The sequence below is a fragment of the Diplotaxodon limnothrissa genome, linkage group LG4, assembly GCF_057381915.1.
Source record: "Diplotaxodon limnothrissa isolate DT_005_m linkage group LG4, D_limnothrissa_male_GT1.1, whole genome shotgun sequence".
Lineage (NCBI taxonomy): Eukaryota > Metazoa > Chordata > Actinopteri > Cichliformes > Cichlidae > Diplotaxodon > Diplotaxodon limnothrissa.
The window spans coordinates 24,245,142-24,269,329 of NC_140599.1; the positions used below are offsets into that span (position 1 = coordinate 24,245,142).

General features: G+C 40.0%; 1 protein-coding gene across 2 annotated transcripts in view; it reads left to right on the forward strand.

Annotated features, from left to right (window-relative positions):
* The window catches only part of col5a3a (collagen, type V, alpha 3a), a 48,812-nt gene that overhangs the window by 9,960 nt on the left and 14,664 nt on the right, over window positions 1-24,188 (forward strand). Inside the window, exons 2-47 of one of the 2 annotated variants that reach the window (XM_085351706.1) lie at window positions 1,139-1,303; window positions 1,559-1,772; window positions 1,976-2,138; window positions 6,383-6,505; window positions 7,919-8,332; window positions 8,787-8,906; window positions 9,015-9,131; window positions 9,230-9,283; window positions 9,370-9,411; window positions 9,611-9,673; window positions 11,059-11,133; window positions 11,301-11,384; window positions 11,527-11,583; window positions 12,248-12,301; window positions 12,449-12,502; window positions 12,627-12,680; window positions 13,256-13,309; window positions 13,556-13,609; window positions 14,137-14,181; window positions 15,423-15,476; window positions 15,669-15,713; window positions 16,237-16,290; window positions 16,779-16,823; window positions 17,191-17,244; window positions 18,042-18,086; window positions 18,434-18,487; window positions 18,949-18,993; window positions 19,132-19,185; window positions 19,295-19,402; window positions 19,842-19,895; window positions 20,237-20,290; window positions 20,423-20,467; window positions 20,682-20,735; window positions 21,037-21,081; window positions 21,192-21,245; window positions 21,354-21,407; window positions 21,539-21,592; window positions 21,710-21,817; window positions 22,076-22,165; window positions 22,386-22,439; window positions 22,636-22,743; window positions 23,057-23,164; window positions 23,250-23,303; window positions 23,462-23,515; window positions 23,616-23,723; window positions 23,827-23,880. In XM_085351706.1, coding sequence (XP_085207832.1) covers window positions 1,139-1,303; window positions 1,559-1,772; window positions 1,976-2,138; window positions 6,383-6,505; window positions 7,919-8,332; window positions 8,787-8,906; window positions 9,015-9,131; window positions 9,230-9,283; window positions 9,370-9,411; window positions 9,611-9,673; window positions 11,059-11,133; window positions 11,301-11,384; window positions 11,527-11,583; window positions 12,248-12,301; window positions 12,449-12,502; window positions 12,627-12,680; window positions 13,256-13,309; window positions 13,556-13,609; window positions 14,137-14,181; window positions 15,423-15,476; window positions 15,669-15,713; window positions 16,237-16,290; window positions 16,779-16,823; window positions 17,191-17,244; window positions 18,042-18,086; window positions 18,434-18,487; window positions 18,949-18,993; window positions 19,132-19,185; window positions 19,295-19,402; window positions 19,842-19,895; window positions 20,237-20,290; window positions 20,423-20,467; window positions 20,682-20,735; window positions 21,037-21,081; window positions 21,192-21,245; window positions 21,354-21,407; window positions 21,539-21,592; window positions 21,710-21,817; window positions 22,076-22,165; window positions 22,386-22,439; window positions 22,636-22,743; window positions 23,057-23,164; window positions 23,250-23,303; window positions 23,462-23,515; window positions 23,616-23,723; window positions 23,827-23,880 — 3,716 coding nt within the window. The remainder of the gene's footprint in view (window positions 1-1,138; window positions 1,304-1,558; window positions 1,773-1,975; window positions 2,139-6,382; window positions 6,506-7,918; window positions 8,333-8,786; window positions 8,907-9,014; window positions 9,132-9,229; window positions 9,284-9,369; window positions 9,412-9,610; window positions 9,674-11,058; window positions 11,134-11,300; window positions 11,385-11,526; window positions 11,584-12,247; window positions 12,302-12,448; window positions 12,503-12,626; window positions 12,681-13,255; window positions 13,310-13,555; window positions 13,610-14,136; window positions 14,182-15,422; window positions 15,477-15,668; window positions 15,714-16,236; window positions 16,291-16,778; window positions 16,824-17,190; window positions 17,245-18,041; window positions 18,087-18,433; window positions 18,488-18,948; window positions 18,994-19,131; window positions 19,186-19,294; window positions 19,403-19,841; window positions 19,896-20,236; window positions 20,291-20,422; window positions 20,468-20,681; window positions 20,736-21,036; window positions 21,082-21,191; window positions 21,246-21,353; window positions 21,408-21,538; window positions 21,593-21,709; window positions 21,818-22,075; window positions 22,166-22,385; window positions 22,440-22,635; window positions 22,744-23,056; window positions 23,165-23,249; window positions 23,304-23,461; window positions 23,516-23,615; window positions 23,724-23,826; window positions 23,881-24,188) is intronic. The other variant, XM_085351707.1, reaches the window with a different exon arrangement.

The following is a 24,188-nucleotide window of genomic DNA, read 5'->3' on the forward strand; positions in this document are numbered from 1 at the left end:
GGTTTAGGATCCTCATTTCAGATGCCTGGAATGCTAAGTGCTGAGTGGCTCTCTCTAGCAGCTGGTGGGGGACTGGCTGCACACAAAGCTCTGATCCTGGCTAATGCTCATAGCAGCATTTTATCAGCGGAACATCTAAAATTACACGAACAGCATACAGCACAGGCTCATTATAATGAGAGAGACTTAATACTGGAGTACATTTCATATCCGTCAGGCCAAAAGTTGCTCTGCTTATTGCAAATAAGTATAATTTAATGATATATGCGTTTACATGAAAACAAATTCTTACTTTCAAGATTTTTCTTGCTTGATGTAGTAATGAAGTTTAGTCCATTTAGATTTCAACAGCTTTGGAATGAGTCATTTTACTGTGATCAGGTACCGTCATGGTATTAATTTGATTTCTTTGTCTATTGTTCAGATAAGTGCAAAGGGAATTTCATGGGAATAAAAGAAGTGTCACCCCGTTACCATAGATGTTACATTTTTCAGGAAAAAAATTAATATTAAAATTAGATATCTTACTTAAATATGTTTAAGTAATGAATCACTGATGAACTAATTTAAACCAGTGAATTGTTCAGTGTGATAAACAAGATGGGGGGCATATTGCTGCTAGCTGCTGCAGGGTGAGTGGTGTGCAGGTGTCAGCTGCCAGGTGTGCTAGAGCAGGATTATGGTTAGGCTTTGTACTACCCCAGTCCTATAATAACACCCACAGTAGTCTGGCCACCTGCCGCCACATCTCAGAGGAGCTTTTCTCTTCCGACTCCTAGGAAGCAGGAAGGCTCCACACTTTCAAACAAGCTTCCAGCCTCATTAAACCCTGCCTTTCAGCTTGGTAGCAACCAGCACTTAACTCAGCCAGACACAAAAGTGCTGTCACACTGGCAGAATTTAAGTTTTAAAGTGACAAGCAAAAACACAACCTCCACTCAGCATGTTTATTATAGTTCTTTATACAAGAATACAGAAATAAAGCTAAAATATGGAAGTCAGGCAAGTTAACATCACCTTGTTGAAAGAGAGAAAATTAGCTTCAGTTTATGAGAAACAAAAAAACCCACTAAATTGTTTTATCTGATGTAGAACTACAGACAGATGGCTAATTTATTTTCTTTTCTTTCACTTCCAGCTAATTCCATTGATGTTCTGCAAATGCTGAAGCTGTCAGAGAACATGGAGGGGGTGTCCTTGGAGGCTGGTCTCTGCACCAGCAGGAGAGACACAGAGGAGACAGACCTGGCCTACAGGATCAAAAAGATCCAGCTCAGTGCTCCCACCAAACAGCTCTTCCCTGGTAATGGGCTATTTTTTTTTCCTACAAGACCTTATACAGAGTAGTTTTTCAATGTAATATAAAGAAAGAAACTCCATGAGAAGTATGAACAAACTCCACGTACTGCTCCTCCTGGGCTGACGTCTTTCATTGGCAATAGTTTTTACCATTATTATTTCTACTCAGTTGTCACTATAGTGAGGGTGACGGGTCCCTGCTGTGCTCTCTCTTGTATGACTTATCAACTCTCTCCTGTTGTCTCCTCTCTCCCTTCAGATACCACATTTCCTGAGAATTTCTCCCTGATGACTACCATGCGAGCTAAAGAGGGCTCCCAGTTTTTCCTGCTTTCGCTGTATGATGACCAGGGAGTACAACAGCTGGGGCTCGAAGTAGGCCGGTCACCTGTCTTCCTATATGAGGATCAGGACGGGCAGCCAGCACCAGAACTGTACCCCATTTTCAAGAAGGTCAACTTTGCTGATGGAAAGTGGGTAGTTTGAGGGCTGATATCTTCTACATAAGACCTATAAAAATTTAGAGTGAAGGTGATTTGTGTGTTTGGTAGATCAAACCAGCGCACCAGCATAAATACATAAATGATATTAACTGCATTTGCAATAACTTTCTTAATCCTTCAACAGACAAAGGTTAGCAGCTTGTTAAGTTTCCCTTTATCTTTGTTTCTTTCAGATGGCACCGGATAGCCTATAGTGTGCAGGATAAAACTGTGACCCTTTACTTGGATTGCAAGAAAGTAGAGACCGTTGAACTGCTGCGAGGGGACAATGCTGTAGTCAGCACAGAGGGTGTCACTGTGTTTGGGACACGGCTGCTGGATGAAGAAATATTTGAGGTAGGGCATTATGAAAAAATAAAGCTCAAATCTAAATGTTTCTATAGTTTTTCAGGCAGTACAATTTTCTGTTTTTTTTTATTTGTTTGTTTTGGGTTTTTTAGTATTCACTCAAGATTTCTGCACATCTGTTTAAGCAGACAAAAAATAAAAGTTTGAATAGATTATTTTTACGTTGGCTATGAATTGTTCCTCTAGTCTCCACATGCTAAAATATTCTTGGGCAAAACATTGCATCCCAGAGTTAGTTGAGGCAAACCATGCAGTCAATTCCTATCAAGTGTGCATTCTTTGTGCATTAATTTATTGAGGTATACAAATATCTAGTTTCACTGATATGCAATGCAATGCAGGGCACATTGAATGATCTGACAAGATGACCTTGTTTTCATTTGCATGAGTTGTTCGTGTTTATGAGCCTCTCGAACTTCTTAATGTTTTATACTAATACCAATTTAGCTCTTTATTGCCTAAGATGAGTCTATCTATCTATCTGTCTGTCTGCCATAATATAGCATTCATCAGCCTGTGAAACAGCACAACAAAATACAAACTTTAAAGTATAAACTGTAAAAAAAAACCAACATTTTACAGAATAAAAAGGGGAAAATGCAGAAAGAATGGGATGACAGGGCACTAATGTTAATCAAGTGCTATTGGACAAAAAAAATATAAAAAGAAATGTGTTTCAGAGGAAGTAGCAAGGAGATATGACCAGTTTAATCAAGCCCACCTCAAATCCAATAATTATGCATTTCTTGAGGGGGGTTGCCAGCATATAACTACCTGAAACAGCTGGTGATTTAATCCTTGTTCACTTACAAAGATTTGTTCACATGTATCAATATGCATGGAAAAAAGGAGAAGCCAAAAAAGAAACCCATAACAAAAAAACTTGTGTTTTTTTTTTCCCTCTGTTTTGTCATAAATAATTCTGTGTGCTTTCCATAACAATACACAACCCCTGCCCCATTGTCATTCCCAATGAAGCTCCACTCTAAGTCTGTCATCCACAGCATAAAATAGAGATGGGCTCAAGCCCCTTCCCCTGCTATATCTCCAGGGCTTTGTCTCTATTCAGCGATTGAGCAAGAAAAAATTTAAAAAAGAGAAGGTATAAGATGTTAATTTTAGTAGAGGTATAAGTTATATAGTTGGGTTAATAAAATAGTTTTCCTTCTCCATCAGCGACACAGTCTGCAAAAAGGAAGACTGCATCTGAAATTATGAACATCCAGAGGAAGGGTTATTATAACTTCACTCTGTCTTTTTTTTTTTTGACCAATAGAAACAGATTACCTCATATATAATCAATAACTAATTCCTTAACCCTGTCCATACATTTTTTAATCTTTCCTGTGCAATAATCTAGTTGACCATCTCATGTTGTAAGTCACTCTTCCCTTCATACCCTTTCCTCTCAGGCATTCCAGTTGTTAAATTATTTTATATCCCCACTTCAGTTAAGAAATGTGTCTCCTTGTGGGCTCTATAAATTTCCCTGTTCAGAAGCAATGGAGACTGTTTAATCTCTGGCTTTGCTCCAAAAACACTCCCATGCTCTTATTCGTCTTCGTTTGTGAAAAGTTATGATGATGATACCAAATGTGTGGTGATGACTAATACTCTTCAGACCATCCTTAATCAGATCCATCCTTTACTTTAATACATGCAATTTTTGTGGTCACGTGTAAGGAAGTGTGCAATCAGCTTAGTCTATCAGAGTCTTTAAATCTTGTTTGCTGTAGAGCGTTAAGTAACCCAAAATAGTTTGTTCAACTTTATATTTTTGTTGATACAAGTGTCGATAAAAGACACATTTCTCACATATGTTATCTGATTATCAAAGTTGTACACCTTGGGTGAGGCTGGTGCCACAGGGGAAAAAAAATTAAGTAGGCTGACCTTTGGCCCTCTGTTCCCAGACCCTGGTTCTGGGGAAGAGGTCAGTGTTCCAGCCCAGTTTTCCCACCGTGGGAGCTCAGCGTGGGAGCATGGGGACTTTGGTCAGCCACTAATGTCTCTATTGCTTCCAGATTGCTTACAAATGACTGCAGAAGTTTTGCATTCATACCCTGCTCTTTATAGGAAAGCAAATTTTAGGTCTGACTGGACTCCTTTTTGGCTGCTATGTGCCCTGTTTGTATGTCTCCAACATGCTGACTGCGCAGATAAAATCCAGCCCACTATTTATTTGTTAGGAAATTCTTTCTGTCTCGCTTAGTACAGGAAATAAGAAATATTTTTGGCTCTGCTTGTAAGGCATGTTGAAACAAAGTTTGTCAAGCATATCTTTAAAGTTTAGCTTTATTGAAATGCATACATAGATTTACCATTAAAAAACTAGAGAAGTATTAATCAAAGTCTCTTTAAGTCAAAGTTAATTTTGTCTCGCTAATGACTCATAGCTGATGATAGTCAGATGTTTTTGGTTAGACGTGAGCATCTGTTAGTGTCAAAATGCAGTTTTATTGCAGTGAGATCGCTTATTATATTCTAGCTCCTTCACTCACACAAGATTATGACTCACACAAGAAATCTGATTAGGCGAAGGCTGGACAACTCCACAGAGAAGGCCTAGTTACTTATGATTTGGTGAAGATTATTGGCTATCTGGCACAACACACCCTATATGAGACAGCAGGGGGAAGTGGAGTGGACTTTTAAACATTAATGAGCCTGTGCCCACAGTGACATGTGTGACAACATGAAAGAAGATTGGGCGTCACTGGAAATTTGCAGGTTCAGCTGAGGTGTACTCCTTTTTCAACACGCCCTCACATAGCCTCTTTAGATGTCCTTGCCCCAATCTAAATGAATAATGGCAGCGTACACACAATTTGGTGCAACACTCACTTGCTGTGTTTTTCAAGAAGAGAGGGCTCCTGCTAGGCAAGAAAAACAGGAAAACTTGTCTGTGGAAGCATTTCCTTTGATCTTGAATTGAGATTGGATTAGATTGGATTAGCTCCTTTTTGCCTTCTCCCGCTCTCTCTCCATCTCCCTGCAGCTCTCACTCTCTCTCCCTCTCTCTCTCTATCACACCTTAGAGTGCAATAATTTTCTTTGCTTGACATGGGCTTTTGGCCAAAACAGGAAGAAAAAAGGGATAAATGGATAACAAATCCTTTCATGTTTAATACATTAAAGCATAAATGACTGTTTGAACAGTTCCTAGGATTACAGTTTTGTTCACGATGATCAAGGCTTTGCATAGACATGCGCTGCTGATTTGAGTTGTGCTGGAAGAAATATGAGGCGGTGGGTAAAGGAGAAGTGATGTGTTTAGATTTATTTCACCTCTGGCAGCTAAATCTTAATTAAAGAGATTACAATGGGGCTACAATTACCACAAAATCAAATGCTTAATCTAACTTAATTTATTATAAATGGTTGCCCAACTGTCCCTGGACACATTTCACCAGGCAGTATGTTTGCTATAGCGTGTCAGTTACATAGATTTGTATCACTAATTCAATCAAAACCTCATCAGCCACTGTCCTGTGAGGCTGGCAGCACTGTGTTTTTTTGTCAATTACTCTCTGATCCATGTCTCACAGAAATTAGCCCCGCAGCTCCTATTCTTTTACTATGAAGCTTGTGTTTGTTATTTTTGTATTTATTCATCCTTTAAAATGTTGTGATCTCAGCCAAAAAAATAGTTAAAATATAACATTTTCTTAAATATACTTTTATATAATTTTATTTAAACATTATTTTTGATATTTTTCTTGATAATATCTGTATCATGAGTATTCATTGGCATTATAAACTAATTAACCTTGTAAATTTTAGTACAAGAAGGACTGATGTGAAATATGATGTTGATAGAAGTTTACAGTTGTCTTGCGTTTAAGGCCGCTAAAGCCAAAAAAGGCTCTGGGTTCAGTGCTGCAGGGTACAGCCATGCTGTCTCTCTGTGTGTCTATATATACACTCTGGCATTGCCCACAGGGCAGGATGGTAGAGAGCTGCTTGACTGTTTCGTGCACACACTTGGGCCCCTCATGGGGTTATGGCCAAAAAGAGGTCCAATAGTCAGTAACAATTTTACTGTTGCTGACAGTTTGTGGCACTCCTTTACAACCCTCTGCTTTACATTTAGCTATGTAGCCAGATGTTCTCATAGCATCTGTCAAGTTGGAGTGTTTAATTTCTATTTTCTGTTCCATCCCAAATGTCTTTTCAGCATGCAGTAGCAGCTGCATGATTTCTTTATTTTTGACTTTTTTTTTTTATTTCAGGGAGATATTCAACAACTGCTGATTGTGGAGGACAGTGAGGCTGCTGCCAACTACTGTGTAAACTACATACCAGACTGTGACTCAGCTTTGCCCTATCACAGCCAAGCTCTGAACCTGCAGGAGGTCAGTACTGCCATTGAGAGGAGGTGATGCCTACTGGAAAAATGTTTGACACTTCAAACATTACAGTGAAGCCAAGCTTTTGGTGACCTTAAATAACCGTAGAATCCTGGCTTATATTTTTGTCTGAACATGAAGGCCTGGAAATTTTAAAATGCTGTACATATTGTGTCATTGTCTTTTTTTCATACTAGCCCAACATTGTGTATTAACGCTTAAGCAGTATCGTGAAATTCTCCTTCTTGCCCTAATGGCAGGTCTCTCTGGCTGCCAAACACTTAATTCACAGCCAATCAGTTAAAGAAGCAAAAGCACACAGCTACATGTTTCAAAGGTTCTGAGGGCTTTTAAAAAGAGACTTGGACGATTACCACAGAATAGGGCAAGTAAGTGTATCTTCTTTTAAATACAGCCAGCAGTGGAGCAGTTCTATGGTCAGATGCTCTTTTGGCAAAATAGACAGTGCCAGAAGCCCATAACTCAAATATGATATAATAGCTCTTCCTTTCCTTAAGGGATGTATCTGTCATAGACATAAATTACTGTATATGTCTTTGGTTCTGTATGAAAGATAGAGATAAGATGAAAGGAAGGAAGCAGCTGTGTGTGTCGGTTTCATGAACCACACGCAATGTTTTCTGTGTTTGTCTATTTTTTGTGCATATGCCACATGAACATAGGTGAAAAAATTATGAGTGCACAACTTGTTGAGCCAAGCCACTGATGATCATGTAAGAACGGTTCATTAATGGGACTGTGTGTCCATTTCGATAGTCATCCAGCTGGCTTTTAAAGAGCTACAGCTGAGCAATGAACTCTTGAGTCCAGAATATGTCAGCATCTGTCACTTCACTGACCTACTTCCCATCATTCTCCCTTACACGCTGAGCTTGTTTAAAAGTGGCTCTAATTCATGTCGCTGATGTCTTTTACAGACTTTACCTACAACATCATTTTCAGGCAGGGGCCATTCCTAACACTGACATGTAACGGACGTCAGTCTGGAGCAGGGGTGGGCACTTAATTTTCCCAAGGGGCAACATGAGAGACTACGGCTGCTGTGGAGGGTGCAGTCCTTCACATTTGTTCACTTAGTAGAGAACACTTTTTGCATATAATTAACAAATTTGTAGCATTAAAGGCACTGTGACCTCTAAGCACACAAGTAAATATCAAGTAAATGTGTTTTGTTAGAATCTATATTTGTGTATTCCTTCTCATTTCATATTTTGTGTCAGGCTTTTATCAGCTCATTGGAACTTACAGTGGGCATCTGTAAGGGTGTCATGGGACCTGATTACATTTCTTGGCTTTCCTGAAGCAGGCTATTTCTATGATTTTCATTTACAGCAGTGTTTGTTTTTTTCTCCATCCTCCATCTATGTCCTCATCTTGCATTCTACTTTTTCATAAAAGACCTCCCAATATGGGTCTGTTGCCTTGATGCAAAGTGACCAGCCAGCTGAACCAAAGGAGGTCCCCAAAAAGGAGAAGAAAGGAAAAAAGGACAAAAAGAAGAGGGATAAAGACTCTAAAGGCAAACGTAGAAGGAAGGACAAGGGAGAGAGGGGATCCAGAAAGAAAAAACACGAAGAGGAAGCTCTGGAGGAAGGCTTCCTTAGAGTTTCCACAACACTGCCTCCATATCAAACCCAGGAAACTTTTCAGGCAACTAAGTTGCCAGAAATTAAGAGTACCCTAGAAACTACCATTCCAACTGATGTTTTCTACAAGACCTTCACGGAGATACCAACACATGAACCTGACTTCACAACTGAAGCCTCTACTTTCATACCTAGGACATTGCCTGTGTCAAAGGTTACCGAGGAGGTAGACAAATTTGCCTGTAGATGCTGTCCGTTCCAATCCCTCCCACTATTTGCAGCTCTAACCAATCACTCCCCTAATATTTAGAGAGCACCTCTTCCTCCTCTCACCTCCGCAATCACTTACCACCACTATGTATTTGTCTGTTTATAATTTGCACATAAACTAATTTGTCACACTCACACTGCTTCTGCTGCTGCAGCAGCCTCTCTCATGCTGTCACATGACTCTGATGTAGTCTGTCAATTAATAACACTGTAAACACTGTAATTAACTGCACACCTGTAAGCTTTTATCTTGGTTAACCAGTGTACTCCCATGTAATCCACCTGTCTTGCTAACATCCATGTGGTACAATGCAGTGTTTTTATTAGGCAGTGCATGGCACAGAGACATGCCCAGTGCCGCCTGGTTAATCTCTGCTCTGACTCACTTAAGTCTGTGTGCTCGCCTGCAGGAGGACACACCTGTAAGGGAACCAGTGGTGGAAGAGTATGAAGATGACCTTTTAGAAGACCTTTATCATAATCTCTCAGTTTCTACAGTAATAGTCGGCCCAAATGTTACTGAATATGAGGTAGGTTAAACGCAAACGCAAGAAATGTCTTCTGCACAGCATAGAAACACTGTGAGGTTATTTGGCTTTCACTACACCAGTCGCTAATAGTTTGTTATTCCTTAACAGATTCTTGAATATGAGGATTTCAAGAATGATACAGAGTTAGAGTATGAGGAGTATGAAATGTACGAGGATGGCTTTGACTTTGCAAAGCAGGAAAGGGCTCAGACATGGGATGGAGAGGTAAATCTCACAGTGACCTCATACATCAAGTGAGTGGTCATGCCTGTGTTAAGTGATTTCTGACAGTCCGCATCTTTTCATCTTTTACCCCTCCTCAGGGTAACCTCAGAGCAGAGAAAGGCCAGAAGGGAGAGCCAGCTATTCATGAACCGGTGAACTGTTACAGACTTTTAATGAATAGGCTAGTAGTTTGGCTATGAGTATGGAAAATAACTTGATACTCTCCATGTTTTTCTAGGGTACAATAGTGAAAGGACCCCCAGGGCTACCAGGGCCAGAGGTAAACAAATTCCACCTGAACTTTTCAGATGAGGTGCAAAATGCTGAGATTTTCAGTGTTAGGCATTGTTATGCCTAACACTTGCACCTTAAGTTTTTGAACAGTAGTTAGTATGTAGAATTGATATGTATAGCCGATTATCGATTAAACGATTATTGCGTTTATGTAAGCAAATATGGACTAAATGTATCTTCCACAGGGGTCTCCTGGACCAGCTGGTCCAGTAGGACCTCCAGGACCCAGGGGAGATCCCGGTGACTTGGTGAGTGAGGTTTAGGACTTGGGTTCACTCATTAAATGTAGAGCGAATTAGTTTGACCTCAGTCTTTTCCATCACCTGTGAGACTCAACTCTGAATTTAACTGTGACCTTAATGTGAAACACATCCGCAGTATCAAGATGTCCTGGCTTGCTGAAATGAACCTGCAGGAGTTCAGGGATTCATTTTGGCTCACAAATGTTGTTGTCTATGATTCATCATAGAAAATATGCCAAATTACATACAGAGACACCAGCAGATGCTCTGTCATTTCCTAGTAGCAGAAAAAAAACAAATTGAGTGGATGAATAAATGCTACTGCAACCACAAAGGAAAATTATCTTGCAGTTTTAGAGATAGAGTCGCACCTGAATCTTAATGAAACAAAGGCAAACTGACAAGCAGCACTAACAACATTCCTCCACCTTAGTGTTCACCTTGGCTTGATCTTTTGAGGAACTGCATCTGAACAGTTATTTAGTATTACATTTATTCCTATCACAGGACAATTTGACACTTTTATAGAGATAGAATATTTACTGGATTATTTTAATAGCCTAATGTAAATGCAACAACCCTTCTTCTTCACAGATCTTTACTTATCACATATAATGCTTTTGGATAGCTTAACTTTTATTCTAAGTATTACAAATGAAGATGTGAAAAGCATTATGGTGATACTCTACTGATGTTTATGCTCCAGCGTTTTTCCATGCTTTGACATAGACTTTCACGGACAATATCTTTAACGCACTATATAACACTTACTCAAGTCCACTTTGTCGACATATACTTCAGCAAATCATTAACACTTATTTTATTGGCTATTCTCAACGTGTTGTTATAAGGAAAGTTATTTACCCTTGAGATCACACAATTGTAAATATTTCTAATTATGTGTTACTGTTGGAAATGGTTTAAAAATTCAAGACTAAAGGCAACTTTTGGAAAAATATCATTGATTTATTAAAATATTCATTCAGTAGTCAGAAAATATAAAACAACTCACACAATGTGTATACAGAATATAAAGTCTTGTGTGTGGATGTGCATGTGTGCGTTTGTGAGACAAGCTGTAGAAACAAAGCAACATTTATTTTTTCAAAGATTGGATTGTTTTCCTCTTCGTCTAGCTTCCAAGTGTTTCTCTTACTTTCTCCCAGTGATATGCTGCACACACCATAGAACTTTCATGATTTCACAGGACATCTTCTTGACTTGCATTGATTTCACAAGCTAAGTCACAACTGGATCTTGTGACATTTTAACCCCTAATCTTAAAAACAAAACCCATCCTCTTAAAATTCTCTCAATCTCTACTCTCTCAATCTTACTCACTCACTCACTGCCAAGCTATTTTTCTTCCCTTTCCTGTCTTCACTTTTCAGGGTCCCCCAGGACGGCCTGGTCTTTCCGGGGCTGATGGGATTCCAGGCCCTCCAGGAACACTGTTAATGCTACCAGTAAGACCTTAAACACACTGAAACATGCCCACACAAACGCACAAAGAGTACACTTTTTCCACATGTGGTGTAGTAGTAAGACCACAAGGGGGGGCTGTGTGACTGAACTAGCTTTATGCTTGGGAAATCTGCAGTGAGTAGTGACTTCTGCTTGTCATTGCCTCCAGTTTCAGTTTGGAGGTGATTCCCAGAAGGGGCCAGTGGTGTCCCCCCAGCAGGCCCAAGCACAAGCTATATTGCAACAGGCCAAGGTATAGTTCAAAGAAGCAAATTCACAATACAACATTACTGCATACTGAGATTTAGTTCTCCATCAGAATATTTTTTAGCATGTAGCAAGTCAGTAGGTACATTCTTTAGCTTACATAAAGCATAATGTTGTTTTTCTTTCAGATGTCACTCAGGGGGCCTCCAGGCCCGCTTGGTCTTACAGGGCGACCGGGCCCATTGGTATGAATCTCTCTCTCTGACCTTTATCAAATTTACATCATATCTCAAGGGCTCCTACGTCCTCTACCCCCAGCTTTAAACTCTATCTGACCAAGCTCAATCTCATGTCACTCTTTCCCACCCTAACCTCATCATTACGCTTGCTCGGTATATTTAAATTGAGAAATTTGTCTGTATTTCCAAAAAAAAACCCCCAAAAAACAACCAAAAAAAACCCAAGAGATGGAAAAATGAAACAATTTTTAGATTATTTATTTTCAGTTCATTCTTAATTTTTTGGTTTGGGTCTATATTTGAGGAGTATGTTTGTATACATGTATATACAACGATAACAATAATATTTATATTTATAACAAGGTGCAATAATAATTAATGTGCAATAATAACAGTGTGCAATACACATACACTTATTCTTCTTTTTTATACTAAGTTAATATACTGTGTTGTGTTGTTTGTTACGTTGTGATGTGTCATATCGTGTCGTGTTGTGTTATATGTAGTGCCGACGTAGGACAGTTTTTCCAATTTCATTGTACTACTGTACTATGTATGACTGTGCAATGACAATAAAGAGTTATCTTATCTTATCTTATCTTATCTTATACATTTGAAAAAGTTGAGTTTCCCCTCTTTGTCATGTCATGCATGACCTTTTATTTCCCAGGGTGATCCAGGTTCCTCTGGGCTCAAAGGAGAACGTGGAGAAAGTGGCTCTGCTGTAAGACTAGACATAATTTTTACCTCACGCCTACCTTGGATTATAGCCTCTTTATCTTTTTTGTCATGGTATTGATTTCCATTTGTCCTCTTGCCTTCCTTTTAACACCTTTTCCTATTTGTCTTGCTCTCTTCATTTGTCATGAAGGGACCACGCGGGTTGCCAGGCTCCCCTGGAATTAATGGGAGGCCAGGCAAGAGGGTGAGATATCTTAAATATTGGACATTTAAGTGCTGAAAACATTTATGTCTACAGCTTGTGTAAAAAGTATATTGTAGCGTAGAGTGGCCTACGGTGAATCAGATCTGGATGTTGTATCTCATAGGGCCGTGCTGGAGCGGACGGTGGTCGTGGCGCTCCAGGTGAAACTGGCACAAAGGTGAGTTTTTTTGTAATTATACTGAACTGCCCTTCAAATGAGCTACACCCAGTACACACACATTTGGCTCTTCTACAATCTCATTTAGATTGTGTGTTTGTGTGAATGCTGCATTGTAATTTGTAGGACGATATTATTGTTGTTCCTGTTAACTTTACTTGAATTCATTGTCCTGTTTCCATGAACACAGTAACACACATGTTTAGGTGGCGAGGTCTTAAACAATAACAAACTATCTCCACTTGCAAGAGTAAGCCTTTAGGTGTCGAGTGTCCCCCAGCTTATTATACGTTACTGACAACAAGGCAACTCAATATATAAGAGATGCAGGAAGCGCTTAGTAAATAACTCAGTCTTCCCTGATGTGTCTGACAGAACAGCAGAGTCTTTATCAGTCAAAGCAGCATTTTAGCAGACCTACAGCTAATCTTCACACTTTCTCTTCCCGATGCACAGTCTGAGCAGATGGGAGGCTCTGCCAGGGGAGACTTTCACTACAATTCTGCTAATGTTTACACATTACCATATGTGTGTGTTTCAGGGTTTAATGCACTTGGTTCTCTATTACTTTGCAGGGCGACAGGGGTTTTGACGGCCTCCCAGGTCTCCCAGGAAACAAGGGGCACAGAGTGAGTTACGTTTGGCTACTTGATACAGTCACTGTACTTCAAGCACTTAGTCATTCAGACACCAACATGATAACATAGCATGCATGAATACCTTACACATCGTATAGCAGATGTTTATTTCCATTATGTGACCGTAATGGTTGTTGTGACTTCTGTGATGACAGGGTGCACTAAAAAAAAGCATTCGCTATAAACAGAACATACCTAAACATCTTGAGGCTTGTCGCTAATGCTTTTTTCTTGTAGGGGGACAGAGGAAAGCCTGGTCCTCAGGGGCCTGTCGGGGAACCAGGAGAGAGGGTAAGTGTGCAATGCCTCTCAAAATTTAATTTCACGCTGAAAATAGTTTTTCTAATTTTTCTGTTATGGAAAGTTAAAGGGAAGGTCTTCACAGAGCATTAAATAAAACCATTTATTCAGTTAACCACGACATGTCGAAGCAGACTTCACAGTAGATGAAAGGTCTATATTATAACTTCCTGCTTTTTTTATTTCCGCTTGGCTAGCCTGAGTTCATTTGGTAACTACATTTGCAAAATACATTAAAAAGCTAGCTAATACAACCCTGCAATAGAATTGAAAATATGAAAGATAGAAGCTCTGTCAGGATAGTATCAATTTATGCAAGCTGGCGGGTAAGGTTTGAGAGGGCGGTCTATTAGTCTTTGCTCAAAGATAGTTGAGCCTTATCTGTCAGGCAGTGAATTTCTTTAATGAGCTATTTCCACAGATTATGTCTCTGGGGATATAAATGTATCCCTGCCTAAGGTTGAGTAAGAAAGGCACACAAAATCTGTGTCGAATGTGTGTCCTTCCTTTTATTTTAGGGATCTAATGGACCTGTTGGGCCACGAGGGCAACCAGGCGAACCTGTGAGTATCCACATACAGAAAAATTAAATGTGATATTGTTTATATATGTAGTTACACATCACAGCATGTCTCTAATGAAAATATTTATTTTGTAGCGTTCCTCAACGGGATAAATTCTTGATTCAAAGGATGCATTAATCTATGCATTAGTCTGTGCTTTAAACGCTCTTTAATACAGAAATAAAATAAAAAACTAGTAAAACAGAAACCGATTTCTCCAGCAAACCCAGAGGGGATTGCCGGTGATTACTTTATTTAGCAGCTGACTGAAGTTTCTGCCCAAAGCATACAGCAGAACTTACACAAGTATAAACTGTGCTGCTTGTATTTCTCATGTACAGAAACACTGAACAATATTTTGCAATACACAGCGCCTAGTTAAAAACACTAGGACAGTCACACCTTATTAAAGTAACACTGTCACAGGGTTCACCTTTGCATTATAAATGAAAAGGTCACTGAAAAAAGGCATCTCAAATACAAAGGTATAGCATTCTAGTTCTGTCATAGAGATTATACCTAGAGATTACTATAGGATCCCTGAAAGATTTTAACAGCACCACTGAAGAGGCTGTCGTTTTTGTGCATCTGCAGTGAACATTGGTTAATTGGTTATGAGTCACACTGTCTTTCTCCCCGTAGATGAGGTTAGGGCTCAGCAGGGTTCTGTCCCTCCAAATGGATCACTGAGTGCAGGAAGAAACGGAGCGCAGTAAGACATGTTGGGAAAACTGTGCTCAACTACAAAGTCGTAGGAGAGGAGAGGATTTAACTGTTGATGAGAGCGAGGAAGATAGAAAAAGTGACACAGTAAGAGACAAACACAAGACAGAAATTTGTTTGGTGGTGAATGAGATAAGAGAGATGGAGTGAGGAAAGTGGAAAGAGAGAGTAGGAGAGAGAAGAGATAAAATCCTGGCCCGAATGATTATATTTCCATATCAATCACTTCCCAGGAGATCACAGATGTGGCTTTGGAACAGGTGGCTTGGCCAGCCTACAAAGAGGAAGGCTGACAAAAACAGAGCACACAAACACACTCATGCTAACAGGCTAGCACAGTCTCCGTGGCTAGCACATACAAAGCAGATGCATGCACACACACACACCAAAGTGTATTATGTCTCTCCTTGTTTTTCTCCCTCTCCTTAGTTTTTATTCATGATTTAGTATTCCACTCTCATTCAGTCTCATCATGAATGCAGGCTAGCTGCTGACTATTTGCTGTGTTTTGTCTCCAGGGTCCTCGAGGTCTTGTTGGGCCAAGGGGGCCACCTGGCCCACCTGGGCAACCGGTAAGTCAACATCGACTGAATTACAGGATCAAAGCTATTCAGCTGCTTCAACTCTATAAAGGCCTCTCTATTGCATGAATCATCGATATGCAAGATGGACAAGAAAACTGTCGAACTATCTCCATATTTTGATCAAACTTTGACATTAAATTTGCTGTTTTCTAACATTTATTGACATGCATTTTTTGTCAGGGAATTCAAGGAACTGATGGAGTACCAGGGTCAAAGGGCAACCCGGTCAGTCACATCTTCTCAAACCTACTATTATGTACCAATGATTACTGGCTTTATTTACACTAGAAAAATCATAGCAACTTAGGTTTAACTGCTAATGGAAATATTAACCAGTCATGTGATGGTAAATGGCCTGTATTTGTATAGCGCTTTTCTAGTCCCTAAGGACCCCAAAGCGCTTTACACAACCTGTCATCCACCCATTCACACACACATTCACACACTGGTGATGGCAAGCTACAATGTAGCCACAGCCACCCTGGGGCGCACTGACAGAGGCGAGGCTGCCGGACACTGGCGTCACCGGGCCCTCTGACCACCACCAGTAGGCAACGGGTGAAGTGTCTTGCCCAAGGACACAACGACCGAGACTGTCCAAGCCGGGGCTCGAACCAGCAACCTTCCGATTACAAGGCGAACTCCCAACTCTTGAGCCACGATCGCCCCATGTGATGTCAGCATACAACCATTGGACCAAGATCATGTGAGGACAGACTGTATGATCACCAGGGTTTCTTGTTCTTAGGGTCCAATTGGAGAGATGGGGCCCCCAGGTCAACAGGGGAATCCTGGAGTGCAGGTATTTCATCATCAGAAAAGTTACTTTGAGAGTTAATCGCCTCAGTATTACACAGTTGGCATCGAGAATGCATTTTCTGTGCATGAAGACTTGTTTCTTTGCATTGTTACTCCATCTCACGGTTTACTTGCTCTTCTCTAGGTTTAAAAAGTATCTTTGGCCTTTTGGGCATATAAAAATTAATTATACATTTGCATGACTCAATAAAGGATTCAATATAAGAGGCTGTTTTGTTAGTTAACGAAAGGACTGTTTCAGTAGAAACAACATTTTGTACCCGACAGCAACAAAGTGTCATTTTAAAATGCTGTCAATGACATTACAGTCATGTAAAGAAGTGTTTGTCATATTTTCAGATAGATCCTATTATTATTCACGGCTCTTACATAAATGCACCATATTAAAACACACAGAGTCATGCAAATCTAGGCTCCCAGCCGTCTGCTAAACGCAACACTTAACTTGATTGATGCTTTGTTTTGGTGTAGGGCTTGCCTGGTCCTCAGGGTCCCATTGGATTGCCAGGAGAGAAGGTAGGGAGCATGTCTCTCACTTAATTTTAAAATTAAAGCTGTGCCCTTATGAACCCTGTCATCACACACTCAAAGGAGACAGGCTGAACAGGGGAGTATGACCAAGCCACTTCTGGCTCCCATTCAGGCAATGTGGAGCTAGACAAGAAATCAATACACAAGAAACACACACAGGCATAACAGACACCTGGGACAGTCTTGGGTGCTGCACATCATAAAGCCAGACTGATAAAAGAAATAATAAAGACTTGGTCACAAATACAATATGTAGCAGCAAAGTGGAAATTTTGTTCACTCAGTGATGAGTTGAGGTTTTATGCATCTGAAGCTTGACTCTAGTATTAATACCTCTTTATGTCCCATACAGGGTCCCCAGGGGAAACAAGGCATGCAGGGACTGCCAGGCATTGACGGACCTCCCGTAAGTAACACGCAAACCTGTGTCTGTGCACAACTTATATTCAGTATCAGAGTTTTCTACTGATGCACCAGTCACCATCAGCTGATGTACTGCAATCAGTTTAAACATAGCATTTATGTACAGATTTTAATAAATAAGCCTATTTATTAATTTTTAATAGTATCTAGACAAAGATACTAGCTTATGAAACAGAGAGTTGTTTACCCACTGCATCTGTTTCATTTTTAAGTTTAAATTCTAAAACTTCCTTTTTTTCCATTTTAAATCATCCTTTTTATATGTTTTTATTTTTTAATTTCTAAGGTAAAGCACTTTGAATCACCTTGTTGTTGAATTGTGCAATATAAATTAACTTGCCTTGCAAATTAAGCAAACTGTGTATGCATACAGCTGTTTGTATGTAGACACACACACACACACACACAATGCAGAAAAGTAGGCAAGGATTAAATTGGCTAACCTACACTTTCTGTGGTTTGCCGGTAGGGGGACATAGGAGGCATTTTCTGAAATGGATCCAAGGATCCAAGGCAAGGCATTTTGAATAATAGTCATTTTACAGTGAAGCTTTTCTCATTTACAAGGATTAATTTTAGACGGAAGTCAAACACATTTTTATACATAATGGTTCTTGTATTACTTTTTTGCAAAACTTGGTGAGATATAATGGTGCTTCACTCTCAGCCCTGATGCAGCTTCCTGCTTTTCACTTTTCAAACAGAAATTCCTATGTTGAGGTGATATAATAATCATGTATTTTACTGATAAGTCAAACGGGTACTTTTGTTCCTGCTTAGGGTCACCCAGGAAGAGAGGGCCCCCCAGGAGAAAAAGGCATCCAAGTGGGTATCTGCATGTCTGAAGCTTGTCTATTGCAGTAATGGATCAAGATATCAAAATGCCAATGTCATATTTTTTTTTTCCAAATCTACATCTGTGTATTAACATTAAGGCTTATCATTATGATCATTGTGTCCCTACAATGCCATCTTTATTATAAAAAAGCCTAAGTCCATTAGTGTAAGCAGCATGCACTCAGATTCATCCGCTTGTCTTGTTTCCTTTTTGTCTGACAAGAGAAAAAGTCACTGAGTGCATTGTTTATCCATATCTAATAAGAGAATTGCCTCTTTGCTGGCTACTTCTTATTTTAAAAAGAGTACTATAATAATGTTATATTTTCATGTAGGGTTTACCAGGGGCTCAGGGACCAGTTGGTTACCCAGGGATTCGGGGAGTAAAGGTGAGACAATGATGGACAAGCTACATGGTGACACATGGAGGGAGAGCACCTCAGTTCTCAAGGGGACTGCCAATAGACAAATGAGAAGCATTTGATGGATAGAACAAATGTTACATACAGTAGTAAAGTAGTCCATTTTGACTGACTATGCTTTTGAAAGAGTGGAATAAAATATGAAGTTGTCATAGAAAGGCTTTCTGCTTGGGTTTGGGTTTCTTAAATCCTCCAGGGGAAGCCCTTGTTGGATTTTTTTACCATGAAATGAATGTAATGCCAATAACTGCTGGAAAATGGATCAATTTTATGTAAAGAGAAAATCAATAGAGATTTACAGTTGTTTTATTTTAAGTTGATTCATTTGTGATAATACAGGTGAGTTGCATAATATATAAAGTCCAGAGTTTTTTTCTTGAATGTTGGTTTCTTAGTTTTCTTAAACTGGATGTTTTTGTTTTTCAAAGGGAGCAGATGGAGTTCGAGGTCTAAAGGGGAGCAAAGGAGAGAAAGTGAGTGACATAGATTGTGAACTTCTCTTTTTCTGCTGATGCCCAAACAATGGATTGCAACTACAAGGACACTTGACAAATTTTATCGTTATGATGGTGTTTAAAGTCCAGTTATTACCACTTCACAATGAATGACAGGGAGAAGATGGCTTCCCTGGGTTCAAGGGTGACATGGGTGTCAAGGGAGACATGGTGAGAGTGACATCTAATAACAAGCCTCTATGTTGTTTTCTCTTAGTTATTGTCTTTTGACTAAGATACATTTTTCTTACTTGCTTTCTGCTCTCATTCATGACTTCAGGGTGATAATGGAGTTACAGGTCCTCGTGGAGAAGATGGACCAGAGGGATCAAAGGGTCAAGCTGGACCCATAGGAGATACTGGTGCTTCAGGGATATCTGGCGAGAAGGTGGAGCTATTAAAAAAAACAACAACAAACAAACATTTTTCTTCAAGATAGACTGCCAAAGAAGAAAACTTGTATCTAACTGAGCAGCGAAGTTATGTGTTAGTTTTGCTTAGTTTTCAGTTATTTAATGACAAACCTTTCCTATAAAATCACAGTTTAAAATTTCACAAAAATACTGAACATATGGATTTTAATGGCCTTACATTTATTACGACGCATTATACCCCAGTCCTGAGGCGAAATTGCCACTGCACCGGTGTGCATGTATTAGCTATTAATCTTTATGTCATCACTTTATGCAGTAATACAGACATTGCTTGCTGGTTTGGCACAATAATAATGTGCAGTACATTATAAATATCTTGACTGGTTATGGGTTTTTCTATTTAATACTTGCCTTATTTCTTCCTTCTCAATTTTTTGTCTTTTCTCTCTCCAGGGTAACCTTGGAGTGCCCGGTTTGCCAGGATACCCAGGAAGACAAGGTCCTAAGGTGATTTAGTGTTGATGGGCTATTATGATCAGTTAATGTATCCCCTGGTCCTTTATCAGAGCTTTAAGAAGAAAGATGTGTGTCACTGGCTGGACTGTTTCCTGTCTGATTAAAAATAAAGGATGATGAATAGCATATTAAAAAAGGCTATTTTATTTATAGTTCATTAGTGACATCAATTCATTACATGTTGATGAATGGTGTGTTTAAGGCTGTGTTGAGCTCATGGATTAGATTTGCTTTAATTTGATACAGTAGTTAATTATAAGTTAATGAGACATTAGGGGTGATGTCTGATAAATGGAGGGCTGAGGCTGATTAACCTCTACTTGTGTCTCCAGGGATCACTTGGCTTCCCTGGTGTGGCCGGGGTCCCAGGAGAGAAAGGACGAAGGGTGAGAGCTATATGAACATTTTAATACACATTACATTCTGACTTTCACACGATTTGCATTTACATTTATTATGTAGGGGATATGTATTTGAAGTAACTGACTGATGAATACTTGTTACCCTTTACAATGCAGGGCCCAGCTGGTCAGCAAGGCACCGGTGGGCAAAGAGGTCCTACTGTGAGTACAGCTTTAGGTGCCCTGCCTACACACCATTTTATTTTAATATAGAAACCCAAGTATACTCAGTCTAATTATATATGGTATATCAATGTGATAACTTGTGACTCACACGGTTACATCACTACAATGTTGTCATATTACAACATATTTGTGTTCCACCTCCTGATAATTCATCAATGTGCTAATAAGCCTGCTGTTTGTTTTCCAATAGGGAGCCCACGGGGGAAGAGGAGGAAAGGGACCAACTGGAAAGCCTGGAGAAAAGGTACATGTAGTGTCATAAACAAAGATTATGTCCATGCACACATTTACACACACCTGGCTAACTCATAAAGTATGGATTAATGCTTTGACAAAGTGCAAACTGGTTGTTGCTTTGCAATTCTTGATGGCAGGCCATCTGGCATGCTACTGTCTAGAAGGGGATACTTCAATTTATACTCTCACCCTCAAAGAGCAATTTGGGAAAGCTAAAAATTTGTTGGCAGTCCGAAAACTAAAAATGTTTGAGTTGAGTTTGAGTCTAGCTATACATTCATTTGCCTTTTGCCTTTTTAATTTGTTAGGGTGCTGCTGGACAAGATGGTCCTCCAGGGTCCCCTGGAGAACAGGTAATGTTTTTAACTACTTCATAATAAATATGATACATTTAGCACCTTTTTTTTTGTGTGTGAAATCTTGGCATCATAGCTATGTTTTGATAACCTGCCTTATCTGTTAGGGTCCTCGAGGACCACAGGGAAGACACGGTGAACCAGGACCTAAAGGGCCTAATGTGAGTGGGCTACAATGTGTTTGTCCTTTGGTTTACTTTACCCAATATTTATATTGACCTTTGATGATTTGTTTATTATAGTCATATCAGAAAATTCTTCTTTTGCAGGGTCCACCTGGAAAGGATGGAATACCAGGCCATCCAGGTCAGAGGGGAGAACCAGTGAGTCACTTTTGATCTACTGTAAACAATTGATAAAAACACAATGCCTTTTGATAATCAATCATCATATAAAAGGATCAGCTCCCCTCAATTGTGACAGAGGGTCACAACTAGCACTTCTTTTTCTGTAGGGCTTCCAAGGAAAGAATGGGCCCCCAGGCCCCCCGGGTGTGGTTGGACCACAGGTAAGAAAATCAACAATTTTTAATTCAATTTTTAATAAACTGGTTGTTTTTTCACAAATGACATCTACAATAACTACCTACCATCTGCTATGTGCTGTATGCTATGGTTGCTTTTAGGGCAAATCTGGTGAGACAGGACCAACAGGAGATAGAGGTCATCCAGGTGCACCAGGGCCACCAGGTGAGCATGGTTTACCAGGAACTGCCGGAAAAGAGGGTGCCAAGGTGAGTACTTTTCATCATGATGTTTGGCTCATAATCACCTACCAGTATTGCCTTATCACTGTTATATTAGATAAAGCCCAAAGACTCTCTCAGCACTGCCAGAATATCTCTTGGATCTCATCCTGTCCTCTAATTTTCTAATAAACAACACATGAAACCAGACAGTTTCGAGTGTATGATGGCCTATAAGTGATAAATGTTCTTCCTTGGTGTGACTGTCTGGTTGGTATATGAAGGCCAATTATTTGCTCTTTCTAGGGAGACCCAGGTCCATTAGGTGCCCCTGGGAAGAGTGGCCCTGTTGGGCTTAAAGGCTTCAGAGGGAGCAGAGGGACGCCTGGCCAAACAGTAACAAAAATTTTCATATACCTAATATCTATACTGTGCTGACTGCTAACAGCAATTGATGAGTCAGGTTTTTGCACTTAATTAGAGTACTTACATTTACTATAGGTACTCTAATTCATGTGATTGCCTTTAGATCCCAAGTTAAGAATTTTGCAAATTAAAGGTGTAAAAAGATTTGTTGTCCCAGGATTGTGAAGGCTGTTTGTTTCTGTGTCTCCAGGGTCCTGCAGGTTTGAAGGGGGGAGAAGGCCTACCAGGTGTCGCTGGACCTATTGTACGTCTAATTTGTTGAAATTGCTTTCCCATCCTATTCCCTGCTCCATTTTCTGCCGCTATGTTTTATAGAATACTAGGACATATGAAGCAGGAGGCTGTTTCCATGGTGACCAGTGATCGTGACCGTTGCGTTAAATCAAATAGTGAATCATGTGATATAGTTCTCTCACCTCGCTATCTCTTCTTTTTTCCAGGGTTCCACTGGAGAGAGGGGTCCCGCTGGGCCGGCTGGCGCTATTGGCCAGCCAGGACGCCCTGGCGGCATTGGTCCTGCTGGGCCGATGGGAGAGAAAGGCGAGCCAGTAAGATTTGGAACATTGCTAATTTTGTTTCTTACGCAACAATGTCCACTAACACGTATGGTACAATCACCTCCCACCACTGGGTAATAAGCAACGTGTGCTCTCACTTTGGAATGTGATATTATGAGCCAGAGAGCAGGAGAAAGGTAAAGAAGACAGTGAGAGGATATATAAGTGTGATCATGTCTGCTTTCCTGAAAGTGGGTTTTTTTTTCCTGGTGTGACACATTAATCAATGTGTTGTGTTGCTTAATGAGAATAACAGTTATAATATATAATATAGATATATGCTGTTTTGCTATCTGTTTGCTAGGGAGAGAAAGGACCTCCAGGGCCAGCTGGGCGTGATGGAGAACTGGGACCAAGAGGGCTGCCAGGGGCTGCAGGACCTCCTGGGCCTCCAGGGGAGGATGGAGACAAGGTGTAGTGAACAGTTAACATTTGCAACCTTTGTTCTTGCTGATTTTTGGACTTAGTTTTTCATGTGTTTGCACTTACCTTGATAGGGAGAAACAGGAGTACCAGGCCAGAAGGGTAGCAAAGGAGACAAAGGGGAAGCTGTGAGTATGCGTTTTTAAGTATAAGCATGACTGTGAATCACCAGGAGGTGGGGGATAAAGGGTTATGAATGATTTGTCATAATTTAGAAAGCCTGAGCCTTTAATCGTGTTCTTCCATCAGTAAATATGTATTGAACTTTCAGTCCGCTCCTTTATAGGGACCCCCAGGACCTGTTGGAATTCAAGGACCTGTGGGTCAGCCAGGACTGCCGGTATGTGCCACAATTTAAAAACAATAAAAAAACCCATAAAGGTTGGCTTGAACTGTGCAATTGTGCAATGCGGACTTGTCTGCGTCTGTGTTTGTTTTAGGGTGCAGATGGTGAACCAGGTCCTCGTGGGCAGCAGGGCATGAATGGGGCAAAAGGAGATGAAGGACCTAGAGGCTTTAAGGGAGGATCTGGTCCTTCTGGACTACAGGTAAAAAAAAAAAAGCACTGAATTTCAAGAGTGACTATGTCTCCATAATTATAATAGAGTATTTCCTTTCCCTTCTCATGCCTATCACTATACTTCTTTGTAGGGAATGCCAGGACCACCAGGGGAGAAAGGAGAGAGTGGGCATGTTGGCTCAATGGTGAATACTGCACAGCAATCTCAGCACATACATCATTCATCTCATGTCCATTAGGTCCACTGCTGCTTTCAGGTTGCTTCTGACTCATCACTTCTCTGAGATCTTACATCATTATCTTTTTGACTACCCATAATCTTTTTCAGTATTAAACACTATTTCTCACTTCATCTAAAAACCTTTAAATATGTTTCTTTAATTTTTTCACTTTATCAAGAACAGTTTAATCTCTTTGAAAACTGTATCTGTATGTATGTATTTAGTAATGGGAAACAATTATTTACAAGAAAGATATTAGACCATAGGATCCG